This window comes from Vanacampus margaritifer, chromosome 15 (assembly GCF_051991255.1).
Source record: "Vanacampus margaritifer isolate UIUO_Vmar chromosome 15, RoL_Vmar_1.0, whole genome shotgun sequence".
In the NCBI taxonomy this organism is placed as follows: Eukaryota; Metazoa; Chordata; class Actinopteri; order Syngnathiformes; family Syngnathidae; genus Vanacampus; species Vanacampus margaritifer.
In genome coordinates this window covers 4,662,518-4,688,645 of record NC_135446.1, presented here as the reverse complement: position 1 = coordinate 4,688,645, position 26,128 = coordinate 4,662,518, and the positions used below count along the sequence as shown (strand labels likewise).

The window sequence follows — 26,128 nt, the reverse complement described above, 5'->3', positions numbered from 1 at the left end:
GTGATGTTTTAAGGTGGCTTGTTTGCATCTTCACAAAACAAAAGCAGGTGTTCTTACTTGGGTCAGATTTGGAGAAAGTATCTCTGTCCAGCAGGTTTCTGTGGAGATGAAAACAGACGCATGATTCAGTTGTCATTGGCTCGTGCCACGGAGTGGATTTTAACACATAGACTATTTATGCATTCTGCTCACCATGCGCCATTACCGTGTTTACGGCACCCCCGTCAAACTCCAATCCGAGGTGTGAGGAATACTTTGTGAGCCACGCTATTGGCAAATATATTAGTGTGTTTGCATTTGCTGGTGAAGTAAGTGGACAAAAGACATTTCCTATCAACGATCCCGGATAGCTGCAACGACTCAAATGCCAGAAATAAAAAAAATGGAATTACAAAGCAGGGGAAGACAAGACGGCTCAGTAAAATTAACCGAATGGTATAAATGTGGCATATGAGCTGAAATTGTAATTTCTCATTTGAGAATAGCAAGATGCGTGATGGCGGTGGTACTTCATTTATGGAGAAGGGAAAAAGAAACCTCAAGCATGCTTTTCAGTAGGGTCACTCGATTGTTAATGAGGTTAAATCAGTGCAGCGCGGAATATGCCTTGATGAGAACTGATATCGTCATCTACCGGATATTTCAGATCTCTGCTGTGTTGTATCTGTCAAGGCTCATTGACAAAAGCCCTTTTCAGCTCTCTTTTCGTCTCCAGACTGTAGTGTGCTGATGCAGGATGGCGAGGTTGAAGCCTATTTACTAATTTGCCAGCTTCTGACATACTATCAGAGGCGTAACAGGGTCCAAACGCCATCTGCGTGTAAGCGGCTGAGACCAGAGTGTGAAGTACAGTAGCACCCAAGGATGTCCATGCTCCTTTGCGTTGAAAGCACTGGTTGCTATTTTTAAATATGGCATCTCTAATTATCGGAATGTGCAAAGCAGCAAGTTTTGTCTGAAAGGCACAAGCAAATCAATATTTTGTATGGATCCAGAAAAAACAAGCCAGATCAGATTCAATCTGAGGTAAGAACAAAATTGAAGTTCTTGGGGTAAACATCGCTTTATAGTCGAATAGCTTTGGTGACAGTTTCCCAATGCAAATTCGGGGGTAACGTTTTAGGACGAGTTAACATTCACATTCTCCCCTGCAGAGCATATTTAAGGCTCCGCGGTGTACGAGTGGCTGCTGCTTCAAAGTACATCAGACATGGTGGCACTCCAAATGGGCTCCTGGGCTCCTCATGTCAGTGTGTGTGTGTGTGTGTGTGTGTGTGTGTGTGTGTGTGTGTGTGTGTGTGTGTGTGTTTGTGTGTGTGAGTGAGTGCGTGCGTGCGTGCGTGTGTGGCACGTTTTCAGGATTTCCACCTCAGAGGATAACCTGAATGATTCATAGCTCTCTCACTCTGTTTTTCTCTCTCATTCCTTCCCTGTTTTTTATCCCAAGGCAGAGGGGGCGGAAAACTAAAAGCTGCCATCCAATTCAGACAGGTCTGCAGGGATAAAAGGTGCCCAACTCAAATAGTTCCAGGAATTTTTTTCGTTTTTGGGGTTTGCCATTTCACACAAGTAATTTGGTAGAGTCAGGATATACAATATACAAATTGCTAACTATGGCTGTCTGTTAATCATGGGGGGGACACTATTGATGATAGTAAGGTGGAAATTTTAGATGTAAATTTGCAGCTTGTTCTACAGCAGTCTATTTATCAATTTTTTTCTTGGACAACAAACACCAGCCCGCTTAACAATCATGTTCAAATGTCAAATGTTAAAATATTCTGCATGAATATACGACATTGCCCTTTTCAAGCACTCACTTATACAGTCGGCAAATAAAGAGCAAAACTACAGATGAAGTGCAGCACGACGTCCTTTGATGATTCATTGGACATGAAAAATAGAATTTAGGACAGAACAATAGATATGCAGATAACGTTTATTTATTTGCTCGCAATTATGCTGTGGAAAGTCCCATCAGCCAACAAGTAAAAACTTTCTGATTCAGTCATTTCTGGTCTCCCGATTAGGCAGCAAACTGGTTGGACGTGACGCAGACTGGTTGCACTACTTCCCTTTTACGCAAGAAAAGCCTGTTGTTAAGAAGGTAAAGGACTCAAATTCCACCATGAGGACACCATGACCAAACGTAATAAAGGTGTACAATTTTAACCTCACTTGGTCTTTAAAGGTTTGACATAGCCAGTTCATTTTACTGAACGGCCAAACATTTTGGACTGGACTTTGACATCTGATAGTTTTACACTTCCCAGACCGTGTGTGACTTGATAAGGATCCAGCTAGACAGAACAAACACATTCAAGGAAGGCACCATGTTAATGATTATCAAATAATGGAGGTTTATTGACTGGAGACACATGATAACAGCTGGTCAGCTACCATAGCAACTTACTGCCAGCCTTCCGAGGCGTCTTGACCAATGTGCGTGCTTTCTGTATGTGTTTCTGCACATGTTGAGGTCATTTACCGTTTTCCACTATAATCCATCCGCCCCATCTGTAGGACTGCTCACATTTTTGGATGAATATACACACGCACATAACCTTTTGAGTAGTCGTGCCACTGATGTCGTGTCACCCTCCTCCGGCAAAACCTCCTCCTCTTGAAATACATTTGTCACTGGAGAAGACAGATGACACCAATGGAAGAAGAGAAGTCCAAATTAATAAATCAATAAAATAGCACTATATAGTAACTAGAAAAAGCAGCCAGGTAATTTGCGTTCAAATTATACACCACACTTTCCTCCAGGAGAAAGTATTGGTATTTTGTGCCTTGTCTGCCATCCTCCGCTCTTTTTACTGCCTCTTGCCATTTCTTGCGCTGATCTCACTTCATGGTGAAAAAGGGATTTTCTCAAAAACAGCCAGAGGCTCGCAATGCTTTTTTCCCCTCCTCTCCCTATTTCTTCAAACTGCCTTCACAGTCACTGCCATTCTGCCTGTAGTTCCTTCTGTCGGTCATCAATTTGACCATGACCTGAAAAAGTAGGGTCTGGGGACTTGGAACTAAATTCTTACACACATTCAGTATGAAGACCACACACACACACACATTATATACACGGTCTACTGCTTATCCAGTTCAACAGTCATGCTCACCTTGTGTGTATGACTGCAGACAAGCACTTTTTTTCGTCATTAATTTGGCTTTACTTAGACAAATGAGGGGAAATGTCAGATAAATGCCTTTTCTCCCAATACCAAACCATTTTTTCATCATTCTTGCCTAAAAAAATGCAACGACAACAACAAAAATGGAGCTTGCTGTTCTAGAAGGAACATTTCAAATCTGTTTAATTGAACTTCCTGATCACTTTTTATACTGAAAGTAAAGTACAGTACAGTGTTTCCCTCATTGCGCTTTTTTTAAAGCAATCATTTACTTACTGTGATGCTTTTAAATTAGTGAAAGGACAGCCACAGTCAGCAATAGGCTCACTTGAAGAAAAATAAACGCAGGGCTCCCACTAATAACTACACGCAACAAAGTAGTGGGTAATCATTTGTCAAAATATGTCTCATAAGAGTGGACTTGATGCAAAAAAAGTTGGGTACTGCCTTGAATTTTAAGTGTGCTTTTTCTTTTTTACACATTTCAATGACATTCACTAATCCCACGTCTTGGGAACAGTCCATATTCCAGAATTGACAGAGAACCTCTGTGATCTGAATCACGATTGAATCTATTAGTACACCAAGGTTTCAGACTTGGGCTTTGGCTTTTAACGACAGTGGCTTACTTACTTTTTGTGTTTAATTTAAGTAAATGTTGGTTAGTCCTGTTATTTATTTGTTTGTTTTAGAGAGTGCCATAACACCTCAATTGAACGGAAGTCATTTGGGGTCACTGCTAGATATAATTGTGCGTCATCTGCATATTAAGCCATGACCCAAGGGCAAATGACCCTTGAGGGACCACATACTGTATGTCATGGCTATTTTGATCAGATTTATAATTACAATGGTCACAAAATAGGACCAGAACTATTTTAGGACTTTCTATTCAGTCCTATCAACATTTCTAACCTGTTCAACATTATATTATTATTATGTCTGTTATTGTATATTATTTAAAATCTACACATCAAAAGCTTACAATTTGTTTTTTTGCAAGCATGTGTGTGTGTGTGTGGGGGGGGGGGGGGGGGGGTCATATACAAACATTTCAAAACAGCATGAAACACCTTAGCTAGCCATACACATTGATCATCTTTCACAATATCAGATCAGGAGAGGTGATAATGGCAGATTTCTGATTAGTGGTGAGAGATCCGTTTCTTTGATCTGGTCTATAAAGTCCACAATTAACAGCTAAGAGCAAATGCCAATGCTCATAAGATAGGTGCTAATGTGCTGCATGAGACCTTTGTCCTGAATTTAATTTTTTTGCTCCCACAAAAGGAAATACCAACACGGCCACGCCTTCATTTTCTGTTGAACGTGTGTTTCATGCTGACAGTGACACTCTAAACACGACACACTATGGATATGCGCTTCAAGCGCTCTGTATTTCCTCGCAGTTACATTTACAATTTGCTGTGGCTGACTGGCTGTACACGATTACCACCACTATAAGGCGTGAAGTTGCGCATAGCAACAGAGCAGAAATATTCTTGGAGACGCAGTGCAAGAGGGAACCCAAATGGGCATGCTCCAATGTTCTCAACAGGTCGCTGAGCACACAGCCACAAGTACCTGTCCTTTTTCCTCCCATTACTCGCACCAATTTACCCTCCACCACTTCTTTCGCCTTGCATTTTTTATTGATCTATCCTATTTGATGAGCAACTCACTGGCTACACACACACACACACACACACAAACACACGTACTGCAGGAGAGCATCAGCAGCTTGTATTTTTTCTCTGCTTCTCCAAGAGGGCTGCCCTAATTCTTTCTGACAAGGTTTGGGAGAGCCAAGAGAACATCTCGTTGCGCGCACACACGCACATGCACACACACACACACAACTGCGTGCCCGTGTGGGACAAACTACACATCCGTCATGTAAGGTGCACATCTGTGCCAGTGGCATTTCACCTTAATTGCCTTTGTCACGCCGCTTTCGGTGCAGTTTAGTCCGACCGGCCTCCATCAGCAAATGTCATGGGCCAAATGGTGTCAGCTGCTTCCCATTTGGGGAAACATTAGAAATAATACAAAAATGATGAGAATAACCTTAGGATCATTTTTCAATTTTATGTGTAAAGCAGCCATATGGTGTCTGTGTTGTGTGCATTTACTATATGTTTGGTATGGGTTTCATATCTGAGCGTTACTAAGCTCCTTTGTGGCTTTGTGCAATTGTTTGGCCTCATAGGGCATAAATATGATTATTTTGTGTACATTAGGAGTACCGGGGACTTTGACAAGAACCCAAATGTCAGCTTCTACACAGGAGAGGGAGAGAGAGAGAGAGAGAGAGAGAGAGAGAGAGAGAGAGAGAGAGAGAGAGAGAGAGAGAGAGAGACTACGTACATGCTCGACTGTGCAGGCGAAGGTCAGGGGTGACTCCTCGTGAAAAAGAGTTAGACAGTTTCCCTGGAGGAATTCAGGCAGTTTCTGTGTTATGTGAGAGGGTTGAAGATGACTTCATTCGGCTGATTTCTCTTGCTCTCTTTACTTTTGTAAACAAGGCTGTTGATGTCTAGTGCATGTGAGGGCATCTTATTGTTAAATGGTCAAAATTTGTGTCAGGTTGTCGAACCGAAAAGCTCTCCAAACAGCTGCTAAATCCTTCATTTGTTAGAAAAAGGGCCATCCCTTTCTAAGGAAACCTGTTGTCTTACCGATTTTTTGTCATGAAATGTAATTCAGATATACAATGTCTATCTATCCTATGGGAGCTAATCTACATCCACGAGAATGAAATGTCACAGCACCACAGTATGACCTGCTGCTCACATGCACTGAAATGTCATCGACGGTATGACTGACAGCAGGATGCGCTTCATAATGGGATGTTTATGTGTAGGCTTGAAGGCGTTTTACATTGTGCAGAGATTTCAATTTTTGTTTTTGTTGCCCCAACGGGCTGCAGTTGAAATTTGGAGAACACATTTGAACAACAAACGTTTTTGTTTTCAAATAAAAAAATTCCAATCACGTGTTAAGCATACATGTGTCTACTTTAATGCCCATTCTACAGAACCGCTCCTTTGAGCTTCCTTCACGCTGCGCTTTGAACACCAGTGTGAGTCACAAGTCAACAACTTGTTCTTCTTAATATACTTGAAAAACTTGATTACAATTCAAATCTGAAAAAATATTACAGTTGCTGCTAATCCAGTACCTTTAGCATAACATGCCAACAGGGACGACACTTAGATGACTTTTCAAATCTGTCCTTTCTGTCCGCCACCCACACTCAACTTTTACAGCCATTACAACAATTAAATTCCTTTTTACCATGACGCAACACGTTTTTCTGACCTGTCCTTGAGCACATCATGAATAGTCGCCGCATTCTGCAGATGATCAATCACAAAGGCAGCAGATGAGACAGACAAATGTCTACTGAAAAAATGCTGCTCAAACCAGAATGTAAAACAATAAAATTTCTGTAGGAAAACAGCAATACGAGTCAGGGTCAAAAACCGTTTTGCTACCTTCTTTCAATGTTAGCTTGCTACTTGCTAGCGATTTTTATGCTAAAATCGAACCGAATCCTTAGTTTCAGTTTAGAATTCCTGCTCACTGTTTTGCACATACTCCCCTACCTCCCCACATTTTCCAACTATGTTATAAATGATTTTTTTTGTTCACTGTAATTGGTGTACTTTTAATTATCTGGCGACTCACATTTTATTGATATTATGTGACAATTTGGCTAGTTTAATGAATGCAAGAGGATCATCGTTTGCTCATAAAAATTGACTTATAAACAGTTTGTCTCCCCGCCACAACTTCTGAAATGATAGCCACGCCCCATGTTAAAGCCTATTTTGTAAAAGATCAATGAAAAGATATGCGACTGTTTCAAATAGTGACTTTTTTTTCTTATTTTCTGGGGAACAAGCATGGTATAATTTGTGTTGGGTGAGGCAGGTGGGTGTCCTTGTCTAAAATAAGACCACATCTGTGTGACTTTGAAAATAAGGCCATTACAAACACCTTTACTCACCCATTCCCTCAATGCAGCTTGTACAGTACTAGGAGTAGGGCTTAATGATTTTTTTAAATTTTAATAATCGTGATTATTTTTTCAAGATTCCCTTAATATATTTTTTAACAAACACAAGCCATATATTAATCTGAATCTGTGCTAATGTTTTGATAAAGGCTAATGAACTGTACAACGCATGCATTAACATTAACATTAAATTTATCTACGTCTATTAGTCGTTCACTGTGACTTGTAGTCTTTTAAGCGTTCACTACGACAACTTCACAAAATTCTGCCAAACAAGTGTGACCTAAACAGAAGTCAGTGTTAAATCAGTTTACAACAATAATGCAGTTTTCACGTTACATGAAACGTGTGGACTGCACTTCTCCAGCACTCAACTTGTCTAAACTATATAGTGATGATTTGGTATTTTTAATCAGCAGTGCAGCTTGAAGTATAAGTCAAAGAGACACTATTATGTTAGTTGTGTGAAAACATGCCCAGTGCATGTTGTAATTTACACACACACACACACGCACACCTTGTGGCTTGTGTGGGAAAGCAATTGAAGGAAAAGAGCAACAGAAGGTAAGGGGTCGATTGTAATTTCCTCACAGTGTGTAAATCTTTACAGCCTTGAGTCTGAAAGGCAAAACCTGATTACACAACACTATTTGGACCTGCGAGACGCACATGAACTCACATGAAGGAGTCAAACCCGTCCAATGCACCAATTCAAGAGATCAATTCACGGCCGCATTGAAAGGTTTCTTGGATGTGGCTTTGTGTGACTGATTGCTGCTGCCATTGTGTTCTCAGTCAAAACCAAGCCAGCTCCCTGCTGCTAAGAAGCACACGTAAACAGACGTGGACAATTTGGCCACGTCGTCGCCACCCACAACCGCACGCATCCTTTTGTACGCTTAGCTTGCAACGAACGCAGCTCTCAGCGGGCGACCCCGACGTGGCCTCTGAGTGATGCTTTCCGGTATTGTTTTCAGACGACCATTATTGGAGCTCTTGGAGGGCTAAAAAGGCCAATGCAATGCAAGTGACAGTGTTTCTCACAGATTTGAAATCTACTTGGCTGGGTGGAGTTGATTTCCCCCCGCCCCTTTCCAGATTTTTTTTTTACCATTTTGCACTTCATATCGTGCATTCTAGTGAATTTTCAGAGTAAAAAATGTTGTTGTAACATTACTCAGTGACTCCATATTTTTTGCACTTATTTTATAATAAAATAATAATAAAAAATAAAATAAGGCTGTCATATCAGATTATAAGTGAAGCCCAGTTTTAATGACCAGTTGGAGTTCCTTCCTTAATCCTCCCGGGATGATGGCAAGCCCCAACTTTGTTTTCTTGCTTTTTCCCCTTTCGAACCATGGATTCATTGATGTGCCTCGTAAGCATGTCTTTTAGCTGATGCCGAGTTTCTTAGCCAAACCGACCGGCAGTATTTTTATTTCTCGGCCGGTGTCTCCGCGGATAGCGCCGGCCGGCTGCACGTTGCCAAAAAGGTGGGGTCGAAACTAAGGATGCACCGAAATGAAAATTTTGGGCCAAAACCGATAACCGAAAATGAGAAACGCTTGGCCGAAAACCGAAACGCCGAAAGTAATATAATGGCTGGGGTCAACGGCTCCCCTCTTTGGTGGAGGTTTTCATGCATGCCAGATCCACCACACCAGCATCTACCGAAATTCAAACACAATCTGCTTCTTCCTCTGGTCGTTGAATCGCTGGAGGCTGATGTCTGCTTCATCTATCCTTCCTTTCTTTCCTCAGTCTTTCCTTTGGTCTCTTGAGGTCTCCCTAATTGGTTGGAATTTAGATGTTTCTAGGGTTGGTGAAAGATTCTGGTTGGTAACCCGGTGGGTAGTAGGTGATGTCTGGTCGGTGCTGGATTTCACTTTTCTTTGATCCTTACAGTATTCGGGTCTCCTGACAACTTCACGACTAGCAAGATTCTGAATTATTCGGTTTAGGTGAACGTTATGGGTTTTTTAATAGGTTTTAGGTATATTAATGAGCACGCACGCATATATGCACATGCACATACAAAAAAAAGAGAGAGAACAATGATGATGACATGTCGAATCGGTATGATTACCGAATGAACAATACTAAGCTCTCTCAGAGAAGAAAAAAGAAAGAAACGCGCGTTGGCACAGCAAAATTTGCCCCAAGGGTTGTCTTGAAGGAAAAAGTCTTAGGAACTCGGTGCACACATAAGAATATATTAAGACTTTTAAGTGTGCCTTATAGTCTTGAAAACACTGTAAATTTTCTAGAAAACTTCTTGGGCGGCGGCCAGTTTACTTGTGGGGCTTACTCTTGCATGTTGTAAAGGTATGGTCAAGGTATGAAAAGATTCCAGTTGTTTGGCAAGGGAATCGTCTGTAATATCTATAATACCAACTCCAGTGGGGCCACATTAAAGGGGAATTCGATCAGTTCGAGCAAAGACCAGGATATGGCTATGGTTATTTAACCGTTATTCAACCCAACCCTTTGTCGATTCCAATCAAAACAGTCAACAAGGGTAAATCCTACTCCTCGACAGGTCATACCAGAAAGCTGAATGCAAATGATTGCCACAAACAAAATATTTTCAGTTGTGACAAAACAAAAAGCTGCTTCACTTCCAGCCAACACAATAAGAGTCAGATGCAGCAGGTGAAATGCCTTCAGAGAGTACTTAGGCACAAAACACTGTTTGCACAAAGCAGATGACGGTACTGCCAATCCACTCAGCAAACATCAGCCAGCATTGATCTGGTGTCATGTTGCAAGGTGTCACAAGACATTTTGTTAACGACTCAAAACAAATTGACTAGGATGGATTCCAGTCCATAATGTGAATCAAATGTCAAATGTTCATGTTTAACCTTCTTATTGAATCTGAATCCGCTGTCATAAAATCTGGCCTTCCGTGATCTACATTTGTACAACCTACTTTTGATCCTTTTCTTGGCTGCAGCCCAATAACCTGACGTGTCTTCCCCTTGTCTGCTTCTATTCAGCCAGCACTCTGTTAGCAGGTTTTTAATTATGTCGATGAGAGTTTAAATTGTCAATCCACAGCAAAATCTTCTGGAAACCCAAGACGTGTCTAGCGCTGGCCCACTTTTGTAGACAATCCATTAGGGTATACACTTGCCACTTGTCCAAGCCTTCGGGATGATAACAAATGTGTAAAAATAAGTCCAATGCTGACATTTAAAAGCTGTCTTCAAATCACTAAAAAACAATGACATTAGTTACATTTTGAAACCAGACAAGATGGCTAACATAACAATGTCAGCCTCAAAACTCAAATCCACAAATGTCAAAATATTTCATGGATACTTGCAATGCAAACAATATAATGTGTCAACAGCAACTACAGGGAAGAGCAGGCTTGCTCTCCGGCTTTTTTAACTCGTACTTTTTCTCTGTACCAGAAAGATAATCTGAGAACCTGCGTGTTATTATTGTCAACAGCTACAAAGTTTGCTGACAGTGCTAAGCCCGTGGCACCAAAGTCAGAGAGAGATGCAGCAGAAGAGGGGAGGCTGACAGAAAAACATTTCCTGGTGTGAAAGAAAAGGAAAACTGTCAAGACGCGAACCAAACAAAGTTCCATACTGTATCTCTCTTTTTAGAAGTTGATGAATGATGCAACAGCAGCCACTGGATGTACATATTTAGCTTTGACATGGCTAAGGGAAAACAAATTAAGATTCTTCATAATGTTGTAATCCTATTGAGCTGATAATCAAGGACAATGGGCAAGTCTGAAACATTTATATGATGATTTATATGGCGGCATGATACCCGTAAACCATTTAATTACAGCACACACGTAAGCTTTAAAATTAATTTTGAGCCTTGCAGGCGGGCCAGCTATTTAATTTATGAGAAGCCCTGCTTTTGTGTGTACGAATGCGAGTGCGGTCGAGCCGATGAATGTGATGGAATATTTGTACTCGAGGCTGTTCTCCACAACAGTCCCTCGGCCCCATAAAGCAGACAATAACTCCTCCTCAAGAGTAATTTAATCTTCATTTCATCAGTGACGAATGGCTTCTCTCTATCTGTTCATGGCCCTTCTGAGCAACTACAATTTCTTATCATAGGCATGTGCTATTTTCTTGAAGTCTCCACTTCCACATCCTAAACAGTACAATTTAGTTGAGTTGGTTACTCCAGTTCTGACTTTCTTCAGCCTTCAATCATAGTGCCAGTTGCAAAGGGTTGAAGCGAAAATATTGTTTGAAATCAGGGCCATTGCCAGTTCTGGCAGGGCCAACACATCGTGGGCCACCACCCCAAAAAAGCCGGACCCTGAAGTGGCAAACAGTACATAGCCAGATCACAAATGCGCCTGGTGAGTGACGTGGGAGTCAGCGAATGCTAGCGTAGCGTTGGCTGTTGTGCGCTCAGTTTAGGAGCTGGTTGTTAACTGGCTAACTGTTAGCTTAAACACCTGCGGGGCATTTGTTGTGGCCATATAAATATCCTTAGTACATGTTTACTGTCTTAACATTTGTTCATTAAAGCGATTGAAAATCCACTTTTGACTACATGTGGGGGTATTACAACGCACTCTGACTAGCGATGGCGGGCTACATTAAATTAGCACATTTTTGTAGGATCGCTGTTTTGTGAGCCAATTCTGCTTTGCAGTAGACACATTATACTTAATTTACTTTTTCAAGGGTTAGATTAACTTTTACTTTTTTTCGGAATTGAATGATTCAAATGATTGGATTAAGTGTTTCTGCCCAATGCAAACAAATAAGACAAAATGCTTACAGTGCACCACTAATATCAACTCATGTTTTCTTTATCGAATTTATTGGCAGATCACACTGCTACGATCTAACACCATAAATCAAATTATTGTTCCAAACAATAACACGGCAATCTGACCTAAAGTGTACAACTTGGTGGAAACAGGTCTCACATATCCGTGCAGTTTAAGTCGATTGATTTGAGATGGTGCCACTTATCAGGCATCGATCAGAATAACTGCCAGCTCACTGCTGGCTCGTCAGAGTCAGAAACATTAACGGAATGCGCCTTAGTTGGAGTGCTCAATATTCCCGCAGCAGCCTTACTCTTGCACTCTTGACCAGTCATTCTGTCCATTAATTCTGAATATCAAATCAATGACTGGAAGTCAAGAGATGATTCATGTCGCGTCACACTTCTCTCAAAACGGGTGTAAACATTTTAAGAGCAGCATCTCTTGAAACTTGATTTGCATGGGAAAGTCCCTTGCGGCAATATTTTGCACAAATTTCACACATTTGTGAAAGACAGATATGATAATATGTGTCACATTATTATCCCCATTACATTAATGTCTTTGGTCTCTATACTGCACAAGATATCCCCTACCCTCCCTCCCATTCGTCAGCTCAAACACAATAACCTGAAAACCTGCGTAACCATGGAGACATTGTACACTGGCTGGTGTGATGAAAAAAGACACAGCATTGTAGAGGCGCGCGCTCACAAGCGAAGGCATTTCAACTCTGCCTCAGGTCGGAGGTGGGTGGATGGCTACCAAAACAAATGACCCCCCACCCACCACGCCGCTCTCCCGAAGGGGCTGAGGAGCCAGGTGACTCAGACATGAGAAAACACTGTCATAACACGTTCATATACTCTGTTGGAATATAACATGATCTATAAAAAAGCGTGGAAAAATAAGCCTGGTCAGACATGCAGCTATTATCCATCCATGTTCTATAGAGCTTGTTCTCATTAAGGTTGTGGACGAAATGAGCTCAACTATCCCATCTAACCAACAAACAAACATTAACAGTTATATAAAAGTTCAAGTATCCAGTCAACCAAGCAGGAAGGGGATGCTGGAAAAATAGAGGGCGAAAATCCACACAAGCACAGGTGGAAAAGATTCAATCAGTCTCCCTCCAGATATTTTCTAACCAATAGTCCACCTTGCTTCCAAATTAAACATCATTAGTTGTAAAAGAGGTCACAGAGGTTAAGACCAATAAAATGTGCCCTAGTTTTACTTTATAGGAGTAACTAATTAATTGGGTTTCCATTATTGAGCCTTCTGGAAAAATTTGGCAAATATCAGTGGCTTATGTATTTGCATAAATAGTGCCTATTGCTCAAACAAGTCATGAGAAATCCAAGGCAGCACAGTAGCCACACACACTTGAGGTTTGAATCTCAAAAGTATGTTGTACTTTCACATTCCAAAAACATGTGTGTTGGCTTAACTGAAGACGACAATTGGTCATTGCTGTTAATAAGTGTGTGAACAGCTCTTTGTCTGGATACTCTGGTGCCAATTTACACCACTTTGCATTGGAATGTATAGCATGGCAACATCACAGTGCATCAAAAGTGAAACAATGGGGTTGTGTGGATCGAAGAAGTTACTATACAACTTACTAAGAAATACTTCTCCATCTTGTGATCACCCTCAAAAATCCTGATCATGTCAAGTCGAATAGTAACAGGCAGAACAAATAAGATTATTATTAAATGGCAGAAGGTACAATTAACATGCACCATTCATAGAACAGAATGCAGTAGTACCTCGATTTCCGAGATACCTGACTTTTGAGACACAGAGTCGCCGTTTGTATGATTTTTTTCCCTCGGGTTTATCCCACTGGGAGAGTCACAGTTCCACTCTCACAGTATGCAAGGCAAATGTAAACAACAGAGATGGCTGATTCTGATAAATTGCTTGTTGTTCTGGTTAAAGCAGTCATTCCAAATCATGTTGTGTCACGTGACCATGTGTCTTGTATTTACATTTTCTTCAAACTGGCACAATCCGAGTGCAAACGGAATAAATAAATAAATTTCCCACTTTCTTCAAATGCAGCATTTTACTCAGTGACAGGATGCGCTCCACTCATTGAAATGGATCGTTGTCATTTGATTTGTAAGGATTATTTTTTATTTCAAAATGTGATCAAATGTTATTTATTTTTATATTACAGCATTTGCTTTATTTCAATTGGAAAAGAACATTTATGATAAGGAGGTTTTTTTTTTGGTATACCAGCACAGGTGTCAAAGTCCGGTCCTTGAAGGCCGGAGTCCTGCATGATTTTTAGGTTTCCCTCGTCCAACACACCTGATTCAATGATCAGGATCGTTATTATCAATCATTCACGCGCTGCTGATTCATTGACTTGTTGATCTTTTTATTTTCGCTTTTGGTTTATAAGACTGTCATACTTGTTTATGACGTCAGGGCGTAATCAAAACTTAGTTATAACAAACCTTGTGATAAAACAGAATAACTTTCAAAACAGATGAACCGAGGTAGAAGGACACAAAAAGTGTTAAACAAAAAGCAGCTGAAAACCGACGGCATTGACCTAACGCGTTTAAGTAGCGTAAAAAGGAGCTAGAACCAAAATTGTGTTGATAGGTTACAACAAATAAACAAACAAAAATCTCCTACCTGCCTGACACCGTGATTTCAACTTTGGTGGCGGGAATCGACGCGTTGAGCGGGTCGAAGTCGCCTATAGACGCCATGCTCAAAAAGCTGTTGTTCATCGTGTCAGCAAAACAAAAACAAAAAAACAACAAAAAGGTTTTACACCACTTTCCTGTCCTTGTGTTGTGGTCCGCCCAGTTTTCCTCCCCGCGGAAGGCGGCGAATAAAATGAGCGACGCCGTGGAATGCGTGCCGTCCCAGCGCTAAGTGAAGCCAAAGTGCTGCTGGAGTGCTGCTGGAAGAGCGAGAGACAGGCTGGGAGTTGAGATGTCAGTCCGCGCACCACTCTTGGGCACTTCATCGACTACAGTACTTTTACTCACTCGACCACTTGTTGTTGTTGTTTTTAAATACAAAACGCTCATATCGACATATAATAAGTGTAGTGCAGTGTCTCTGCTGTACAAACATTTCGAGGCTAACAACGGCGCGCAAGGAAATTAGGAACTACTTGACGCAGCGGCGGAAGCATACGTCGTCACGCGGCCAACAAGGCATATATGCTTCCATACGTTGCTTTTCTAATTGTTTTATATTCATAGCATTAGAAGTTTTTCTTCCAATATAGAACAATATTCGGCTTATTTCAGAAAGTTGGAGGACATTTTCTGTCCTCCCATAAAATGTCAAATACAAACAAAATGAAACGTGCACTGGGCTCGTGTATTATTATCCTTCCGGAGACAAAATATAACCGTAGTAATTCCTAAATATTATTTAACATGAAATAACACATGAGCGCCCCTATGTTTCTTTCTCTTGTCCCCCCCTCTTGATGATAAGAGACAAAATACGTTTTAATCAGCTTTGGTATGATTTTGTAGATGTCTTCCTTGCAATTGTTAAAACAATTTATTTTATCAGGTAGCACTAATCTATATTCCCAACCCTATATCACCATTATCAGAAGAAAAAAAAAGCAAAAAAAAAAAGCAAAAAAAAAAAAAAAAGGTGTTGTCATCATTAAAGAGCACGCTGTTTTCTATTGAATCGATCTCAACAAGAAGCAGTGCACCAATCAGACACTTGTCCTGCCATGCTAATTTCTTATTAGGTGGATAGTAGACGTATTAATAGTGTTAGTTTAGACACCAATTACCCATTCTGCCCTCCGTTGTTTACTTTTGGTGTGCATCTGATTTAATGAAGTGAAAATAGCCTCCTGCTGGCATAGGATAAAATGACAGTGTGATGAATGTGACGGGACAAGGAGTGTGATATTCTTAAGATGTATTGTTTCCTGAAGAGCTTAATGAAGGAAGCATTCTTGTTGCAATAAAAAACAAACATTGTATTACACGAGGAACAGAGCCCAAAAAAATACACAGTGGGCCGTTTAGTTAAGCGTTGCACTGGCTGCTTACATCGGAGTTAATAGAACGGTCACATTCACAGTAAAGGCATGAATATAAATACCACCAAACAATGGAAACTAACTTTTTAACTCTGCTGCAACAGAAAACCAGTGAATCATAATTCAGCAGTTGCTTCCACTGAGATGCATAATACATGAAGCCATTAGTTCAGAATAAATTGCACAATTATTACACACGACCAGAGCAGGAATCCCATTCATCTTGTGATTTGCCATGGTGGGCATAAGCACTTTTACTTGGAATGTGCTTGAATGTTTGGAGAATGTGGCACTTTCTTTCTTTTCACACATGAAAAGTGCTTTTTTAATTAAGATGTACAGAACAATGTATGTCTTGGCTGTGAATGTGAGTGCTTCCTATTACAGTTCACAAAATGAGTGCAAGATGCAGAGAGGAGCAGTCAGGAAGCACATATTTTACTTGACAAAAACTCATTTTTGGTGAAATATTTGAGTAATAACCTCACACTTTGCTGTTATAAATATACCACAATGAAAGGCAATTAACAATGAAGTGCACTGAAGGTCACCGGGGCCTCGCTTTAATAAGAAACGATTGGGGTTTCAGATAACACTTCTTCAACTCTGCGATGAGACTCTCTGGAGGTGATGTATCGATTAGCATAAGACCAAAGTAGGAACACTTCAAAGAAGAAAGTGAAACAGAAGCTATACAATTCCTCTTGAAATTGCTTTTGAATTGAATTGCAGGGGAATGCAAAATATTTGTAAATCCACTGTCACTTATAGCGGACATGATTCAATATAGATTACAATATGTATTCTTGAGCTGGCGTAAAAGTAATTCCAAAACATTATTTATTTTTACCTATCGGCTAATCAAAGAAAACCCCACAGTGCTAACAGAAATAAATTGAATCTGAGAAAAGTAACAATAAATGAGGATTTAATAATGAAAATCAGACATTGCTTTTGAATTGTGTTTAAAAACAACAACAACAACCCATGAAACAGGCTTGAACCAAAATGACAGTACCCCTCGAAAAGATTGAAATTCATGTGGCCATAAGGACATTTTCAGCCAAGGTGTGTCCTCTAATTAGCATCACAGGTGCCTTCAAACTGGTAATCGGTCAGACGGTCAATTTAAAGGGTGATGAGTAGCCACTGTTTGGTGAAATGGTGTGTACTACACTAAACATAGACGAGAGGAAGCAGCTAGAAAGCTCAACTTACAGTAAATAGATAAAAGAAGACAAATGGTCTTTTTTACAAAAGCGCTGGTACCTACATTGTCCTCTAATTCTGGAATGCCTCATAAAATGAAATCTGAACATTTAAATAAGGAAAAAAAAAAAGGGTATATATATATATATATATATATATATATATATATATATATATATATATGTGTATATGTGTATATATATATGTATATGTATTTAAAAAATAAATAATAACATTTATTAAATTTTTTTAATTGATTTGTTGGATTTTTTTTTTTTTAAAAAAAGGAGAGCAATGATGATGTCAAATCGAATGAACAATACTGAGCTCTAAAAAAAAAAAAAAAAAAGGAAATTCACATAAAAGCCTTCCTCTTTCCTATCCAGACTATTCCTCTGACCTTGTGTCAAAGCCATTATTACAACTACTAAGCCCACTGCACCTTCACATGACTATTATTGACCTGGACTTTTATTGAGAGTATAGTAGATGTTTGCTTCAGGCAAATCCCAAGAGCAGCCCCATTGCCATTCATCTCACTCATCACTTGCATAAAACCCTTCATTGCCATTTATTTCTAAATTGATATCGGCAGTGAGGCGCAGATGTCGTTTCTTTAAGGGGAGCTATCCAGGTAAAAAGCCTTTTAACAGGCGTATCAAAAACATGACTCCTTCCAATAATCTTGGTGAAAGTCGGGGGGGGAACACGGTTAGCTGTGAGTGCATTAAGTGAGCAAGCCGCGCTATCACGGCTCATCAGTTCTGGTCATAAAGCAGCAGCAGCAACGGCGTGAGTATTTTTAGCTGCAGGGTTCACTCAGTTGAGAGATGGAAGCCGGAGAACGACGGATGTTATTGACCCGGTCCATCTCAACCTTGCTGCTTGCATCTTTTAACTGCTACTTAATTGGAGAATTGACTTCTCATCCCATTGCCTTCTTATCTGCCAAGGCTTCTCACTTTGATTTTGTTTTTATAGACATGACTGTTTTCATACTTGCTGTCATAACACAATGACAATGATGTCAACTGCATCATCATCTCCCAAAGGTTAATAACGCAGCAAGGGTAAACACTAAAAAATGCTGGGTTGTTTTCCTAAGCCACTTGTTGGGTAGCTGTGGATTTTGAGCATTTTGGGTTACTTTGATCTCAGGCTGTCTTAATAATTTATCGCATCTGCTGCCATTGACAGCTAAGACTCCAAAGACCCATTTGATGACATTTCACATTTACATCGTTTCAACTTGACATTCAAAACATTACACTCATTCAATTCACCTTGGGGATGACCTTTAATAAATTCAACATTGTGCGCTCCCAAATTCCCAATTCATTTCCAATGGCAGATTCAACATTTCACATTTACATCATTTCAACTTGACATTTACATTTACTTTCAAGGATGACCTTCAACAAAATTCAACATAATCCAACATTGTGCACCCCCAAATTCTTCATCAAAGATTGTGCACCACCAAATTCCCATTCATTCCCAAAGGCATATTCAACATTTCACATTTACATCCTTTCAACTTGGCATACATAACATTCCGCTCGTTCAATTCACATTGAGGGTGAACATTAGGTAGACCCCGGATTTTCCCCTCCACACCCTTCCCCACCCTGGGCCGGAGGCACTTTTGATGTGTCCATTCTGACCATTGAGGATGGCATCTTTGAGGTCAAGTCGACTGCGGGTGACACTCACTTGGGTGGTGAAGACTTTGACAACAGAATGGTGAATCACTTCGTTGGCGAGTTGAAGTGCAAGTTCAAAAAGGAAATCAACACCAACAAACGAGCCGTGTCGTCTGCACACCGTCTATGAGCGTGCCAAGCGCACCCTCTCCAGCAGCACCCAGGCCAGCAATGAGATCGACTCGCTCTACGAAGGAACAGACTTCTACACTTCCATCACCAGAGCCCGTTTTGAGCAACTCAACGCTGACCTGTTCCGTGGAACCCTGGAGCCCGTGGAGAAGGCCCTCGGGGATGGGAAGATGGACAAGTCCCAGATCCATCATATTGTCCCATCGTATGCCCAAGATTCAAAAGCTTCTGCAGGACTTCTTCAACGGCCATGACCTCAATAAGAGCATCAACCCTGATGAGGTCGTGACCTATGGAGCAGGTAAATACATCTTTTGCAGATAATTGATTAAAATATGTATTTATATATATATGTCTCTCCAGCTGTGCAGGCTGCCATCTTGGCCGGTGATGAGTCTGAGAACATACAGGACCTGCTCCTGCTGGATGTCACTCCCCTGTCCCTGGGAATTGAGACTGTTGGAGGAGTAATGACTGTGCTTATCAAAAGGAACACCACCATTCCCACAAACAAACCCAGACTTTTATACTACTTACTCTGACAACCAGCCCCGTGTGCTCATTCAGGTTCATGCCCATGCTCCCAATTTATTACTCCCGTGGGATAACACAATTTAACAGTAGGTATTTTTCTTCAGGTATTTGAAGGTGAGTGAGCCATGATCAAGGATAGTAATATCCTGGGAAAGTTTGAGCTTACCAGTATTCCACCTGCTGCCCCCCAGATTGAGGTGACCTTTGATATTAATGCCAATGGCATTCTCAATGTGTCCACTGGTGACAAAAGCACCGGAAAAGAGAACAAGATCACCATCGCCAATGACAAAGGTGCATTGATTCTTCCTTAGTCTGAAACCAAAAAGTATACCACATGAGAGTATAAGACTCAAACTTATAGAGTTTTCATGATGCCATAGGGCGACTGAGCAAGGAGGACATCGAGAGGATGATGCAGGAGGCCGAGCAGTTCAAGAGTGAGGACAAGGCCCAGAAAGAAAAAGTCCCAGCTAAGAACACCCTTGAGTCTCTTCAACTTGAAGAACACAGTGAAAGACAAGAAGTTTAAGAAAAAGATCAGCCCAGAGGACAAGAAGGCCATCATAGACAAGTGCAACAAGGTCATTTCCTGGTTGGACAGGAACCAGGTAGAGATAAATCAGGGGTGGGTGAAGTCCAAGGATAGCACGGACTCTTTTTCATAATGTCTCAATGCTCTTTCTTACCTTACAAACAAGCAGAGGTTGGCATTCCATCTGTACATCATACAGACACCCGTTTCTCTGACGAATGACGAGAGAGAGAGAGAAAATATGACAGTCGAAGCACTAAAAGAGGCGTGTTGTTTCCCGTAGGGTTTAATCACACTAGTCACTAACCGGGTCAAGTGCCAGCAGACATCTCAGACTGTCACTGATGGACATCCGTTTGGTTGACAAATTATGGATTTTTGGACAGTCCGTCAGTACCGACGAATAACCTGCAAAATCTTGTATATTTCCCACCTCGGCAAGAAGGAACTAGAGGAAGTTTGCAACCCCATAATGTCCAAGCTTTACCAAGGAGACATGCCAGGAGGAATGCCAAGGGGGATGCCTGGTGGTTTCCCTGGGGGAGCTGAAGGAGGCTCCTCTGACCCAACTATTCAGGAGGTGCTGCTTTCATGGAGCTGAAAGCTCTTTCCCTGTCATTACTGTCTTAAGGCTTTTCTCAGAATGATCATCAATAAAAACAAAAACTGTCAAATGCAAATAATGCTATCTCCAAATTGTGTGTGTGTGTGTGTGTGTGTGTGTTTTTATTGTACATGCTTTACATTGAAGAACAGCAAAGTATCAAATACATATTTATTTAACTAAGGTTCAAAGCTAAACTCAGTTAAAGAGACAGTGTGTAATAAGTGACCACTAGATGTTACTACGTATATCTTAGAATGCATCTGAAGCGCATGTATTTCGAAGCACACAGACTACAGTAGATCAGAAAGACCTAACTTCGCAAGCTTACCACCAATTCTTATTTTGCGTGAGCAAACAAGCATCTCGGCAAGCAACAGTGACTAGGCAGCCGGTGTAAAGCCCAGCGAGCAACGCCGAAAGACCAAGCAAGTCAGATTTAGCCGGAGCAGCTAACAAGATGGGCTAGCAGGAGCTAGTCGGAGTCATAGGGTGGAGTGACAAACAAGAGCGGCTAGCGAGAGGAGCTAGTAAAAAAAAAAATGCTACTAAAAGCATGCGAGAGCAACGCAGAAGTTAAATTGAATGAATGCTTAGTTCACCACTAGATGGCGCTAAAGATTACACACTGTCATTTTTAAGTATCAAATCCAAAGCAAACATTTTCTCAAAATTTTGATTAACCCACTGATGACGTAACTTATATTTCATGTACTAAGATGCAATCAAGAAAGATTGAGATGGCAATGTCTGTGCTTTTCTTTTCTTAAACTGTTGTGCTGAAAAGCTTCACACTCACAGAAAATGTAAGACTGTAAGGTGCTGCTGTAATTGTGCAACTTGTATACATGAATGGCAGATGATTTTAAACATAGCACTTCTCCAGATCACATGATTTGTTTGTCCTTGCGGAAACCAATACACTCACCAGCCACGACATTTGGTACAACCTGCACAAGCAATTTCACATTAATACAAATTATCAGCAACGGTCGCATGGATGTGCAATACTGCATGTGTATTGTATATCATTAAAGAATAGACAAAATGTTTATTGCTATTATTTTCAGAGGATTTTTATGCTGTTTATGTGAAATACCAATCAAAAGTACAAAAGTTTGCTTACAGTTTTGAGTACATTCCAAGATCTTATCTGCAGTTGTTGTATTCCCAAACCTATCGCACCTGAACACATGAGCTCATGGTCTGTGTAGGCCAGGCTCTTATAAAAGCAAGTGTCCCACACGTCAGAAGCTTACAGACGTGATTCCCAGTCAAGACAAAGCCATGTTGTTGTTCATCACTTGTTTTGCACTTGTTGCCTCTGCACTGGATAAGTCACATGCACTCATTCATCCAATAACAGGACACTTCGCCAAGGTCATGAAAGTAAAAATTTACAAAACAACCATTTGAAAGATTTTGTATGATTGTGACATTTATGTTAATACAGTAATTTGATTGGGTCTCAGGATGCGGAAGACCACAAATCACTCCCCAAGTCAGCGGCTACAGCAAGATTGTAGACGGAGAGAATGTTGTTTCACATACTAGCAGTCAAAGTGTCATCTGTTTTTGTTTTCATTTGGAAATAGTTACTTCTACTGTACATTGTAAAAAGTGTTTTGTACCATAATACATTACCATCATTGTAAATTAGCACTGGTGTTTTATTTCGTCATTGTTGGGCAGAACTCTCTTATGTCCAAATGTAGTAGACTTGAGATGCATGTAGCTCTCAAGGCAGGCAGGAATCAGGACAGACAATTGTTTTTTTAAATTCTGTATATAGCAAGAGAAAGGCAGTCACACTCTGAGGCAACGGTGAGGTCTCTCCCCCGCACAGAAGCAGTCTCTTCTTTTCTTCCTTTTTTTTTTTAACATTGTGTGTGAGCCTTAAACAAATATACCTTAAAAAATAAGGTATAACATTTAGAAAAAAAATACATAGTGTTACCCCTCCGTGAGTCATCACCTTATCGTGGTGGAGGGGTTTGCGTGTCCCAATGAGCCTAGGAGCTATGTTGTCTGGGGCTTCATGCCCCTGGTAGGGTCACCCATGGCAAACAGGTCCTAGGTAAGGGAAGAGACAAAGCATGGCTCAAAAGACCCCAATGATGAACACAAACTTTGGATCTTCGTTTCCCTTGCCCGGACGCGGGTCACCGGGGCCCCCCTCTGGAGCCAGGCCTGGAGGTAGGGCTCGAAAGTGAGCGTCTGGTGGCCGGGCCTATACCCATGGTGGTGCTGGTGTGCGAGGCTGAGAAGTTAAACTCGCCTCCATACACGGCTTGGGTTCTGGTACCAATCTGGTACAGGGGCTGGACTCTCTTCCACTCTGGAGTTGCCCACGGTGAGAGGCGCAGAGCAGGTGTGGGCATTCTCATTGCCCCCCGGCTAGGCACCTGTACGTTGGGGTTTACGCCGGTGAATCAGAGGGTAGCCTCCTTCCGCCTTCGGGTGGGGAGACGGGTCCTGACTGTTGTTTGTGCTTATGCACCGAACAGCAGCTCAGAGTACCCGCCCTTTCTGGAGTCCTTGGAGGGTGTGCTGAAGAGCGCTCCCACGTGGGGACTCCCTCGTTCTGCTGGGGGACTTCAACGCTCACGTGGGTAATGACAGTTCTCGATTTACTTGACTATTCTCACTTAATTTCAGAGGGTAGCTTTTTACTTTTCTTGGACTTTTTTAAGGTATTTGACTCCATTGAGCATCATTTTCTGTATCATTCAGTAGAGAAATTTGGTTTTGGTGAGTTTTTCCGTAATGCTACTAAAATTTTATACAATAATGCAAATTGTTCAATTAAGCTTAAATACGGATTTCCAATATCCCTGTTAAACAGTCTGTTACTTACATAAGTAAAGACTAACGTCAACACTGCTCTACTAATTTTGAACCACTTATTGAAAATGTAAAAAATAAATTTAATCTTTGGCTTCTCCAAGATTTATCTTTAAGGGGCAGAGTTCTTTCAAAAGCAGAAGGTCTGCCTAGGTTGATTTACCCTGCTCAGTCTAAATGTGTAGATTCTGCAAATTGCAAAACAATAGACAAGAGTTTTGAAGTATCGAATGTTGGATGTTATTGAAACCTATATTAGAAAAAATAGTTTTACAGGCAACTGTAAGAATAAGAACAGCTTAATTCACTTTTTTTCCCCCAGCGAGACATTGTCTCCACACTCTGCAATTTTATATTGGTCTTCATTTGTCAATAATACAAAATGGGAAAATGTTTGGCTTTTGCCACATACATTTTTCATTACGAACAAAGTTAAAGAAATTTCATTTAAAATGGTGCATAGATTTTACCCAACGAATGTGTATCTGCTGAAATTTAAGAAAGACTTTGAAGTTAAGTGCCGTTTTTGTGACAATTCAAGAGAAACATTAGTCCATTTCTTCTGGCGTTGTCCATACACAAAGCTATTCTGGGATAGATTGTCACAATATATTATAGTCAAAAATATGTGAATGTGCACCAACAGTAATACATTTATTTAGGCTACAAATATGCTGACTTTGATGTTTCCGTACAGGCCATCTCACAACCCTACTACAACTCCGTGCCCTTCAACAACAACATCACCCTTCTGAAGCTGTCCTCTCCAGTTCAGATCACCAGGACGGTGGCTCCTGTGTGTCTGGCCAGCTCCAGCACCAGCGTCCCCACCGGAATCAAATGTGTCACCACTGGATGGGGCAGGACCGGCCACACCTGTTAGTCACAAACACACGTAAAATTCTCGGCACTATGGAAGATGTTGAAGACAACAAAATGAAAAGGACGTCTCTGTGCTTTGTCCACAGTTTACCCTCGTTACCTGCAGCAGACTTCCTTGCCTGTGCTCAGCCCGACTGGGGTTACAACAGAATCACTGGTGCTATGATCTGTGCTGGTGCTTCCGGAGTCTCCTCCTGCAAAGTCAAAACACAATTATCCTTCAGCACACAAGTTAAACAACGACAACTGTGGTGGCATTCAGATGAATTCAGACCTCCTATTGTATTATATTATTTTATACAAGTATTGATCCAGAAATGTAACAGGCCTCCATATTTGTGTTTCTTAGGGTGATTCTGGTGGCCCCCTGGTGTGCCAGAGCGGTGGAGCTTGGAACCTTGTTGGTATCGTGTCCTGGGGCACCTCCGACTGCAACCGGTGTGTCCTACAAGCGCAGCTGGATTGACAGTATCATCGCATACAATTAAATTGCAACCCATTCCTGAAAACTGACACCAATATGTGTCCGTCCACTTGTCTTCAATGGCCAATACTATTTCGATAGAGTTGGAATATTAGAAACCACTTTCTGGCCATCTAATCTGTGCAGAAAAAATATAAACATTGTGCGCTCTCAAATTCCCCATTCATTTCACATTTACATCGTTTTAACTTGACATTCAAAACGATTAGCTCATTCAATTCACCTGGGGATGACCCTCAACAAAATTTAACACAATTCAACATTGTGCGCCCCCAAATTCCCCATTCATTTCCAAAACTCCATTCCTTCCTTTTCTTTTTTCCTTGCTACTTCCTTGCCACTTTGCTTCTACATTTCTCGATGGATTAAAACCGTTCCAACTTCAACATGTTCAGCTATTTTTAGGTTATTGTGTATCATTCCATGTCATTCAATATCCTTCAACATAATTTAATATAATTTTAAATCATTCCACAGTTTTTTATTCAGCCTCACAACCTTTACACACAATTTCTCCAGAAATTGCATTCTCTAGTTATCATTTAAGATAACATTTCTTTGAACAGCATTATTACAGCCAAAAACTTTTACAGCAGAATTGGAGGATGTTTTTAACGTGTACTTGTCGTGGAAAACCTTTGTGGTGTATCATGACATGGTGTTATTGTTACATTTTGATTCATCACAGACATAATGAAAATAGTCACAATTATGACTATTATCTTTTACTGAAACCTTTTTTGGCATCTAGAGGAAGTGGAAAAAAGTGAGCAAGCATGACTCAGGAGAAATGACAAGCTAATTTATTTTGGGCCAAATAAAATTACATGATGTTAATTACCTTTTTTTTGTTGTGGTCGTTGATAAATGTTGGTGCCTAAATTGTCCTGCACTTCTGGAATGGCCCATATTCTTTTGTTTAGGGTGTTTGATGCTAGGTTGAGGAGATAAGTTTAGCCCAGAAAAAGGGTTTTTCAACTCCTACCGGGCCAATTAACACATTGCTGTTTTCAGTATTATGAACATTAAATATTGACCGTGCCATCACCTTAATTTCTGTCTTCAGGCAGGGGTGTTCATTTTACTTTCCTGCCACTCTCTCTATTTCTTTCTTGGGAATAAATCAAACGGCAGAATATTAGTTCTAAGAAAACAATGGATGAAACAAGCTGCTGGCAAACTTCGTGATGGCACAAATTAGCTAGAATCATGTGAATCGTCTGAGTG

General features: G+C 40.8%; 1 protein-coding gene and 2 pseudogenes across 4 annotated transcripts in view; 2 read left to right on the top strand and 1 right to left on the bottom strand.

The window, feature by feature from the left end:
* Positions 1–14,860, bottom strand: part of LOC144034875 (copine-8) — a 59,654-nt gene extending 44,794 nt beyond the window's left edge. For all 4 annotated transcript variants that reach the window (XR_013288310.1, XR_013288311.1, XM_077543986.1 and 1 more), the window contains exons 1-2: positions 14,582–14,860; positions 58–98 (exon numbers count right to left, since the gene is read on the bottom strand). Coding sequence is in view for 2 of the 4 variants with exons in the window: in XM_077543986.1 (XP_077400112.1) it covers positions 58–98; positions 14,582–14,679 (139 nt within the window). In the remaining 2 variants the exon portion in view is untranslated. The remainder of the gene's footprint in view (positions 1–57; positions 99–14,581) is intronic.
* Positions 14,861–18,923: 4,063 nt separating this feature from the next.
* On the top strand, positions 18,924–20,084 carry LOC144034876 (heat shock cognate 71 kDa protein-like; annotated as a pseudogene).
* A 1,894-nt stretch (positions 20,085–21,978) lies between these two features.
* On the top strand, positions 21,979–24,883 carry LOC144034825 (chymotrypsinogen 2-like; annotated as a pseudogene).
* The last annotated feature ends 1,245 nt before the right edge of the window (positions 24,884–26,128 follow it).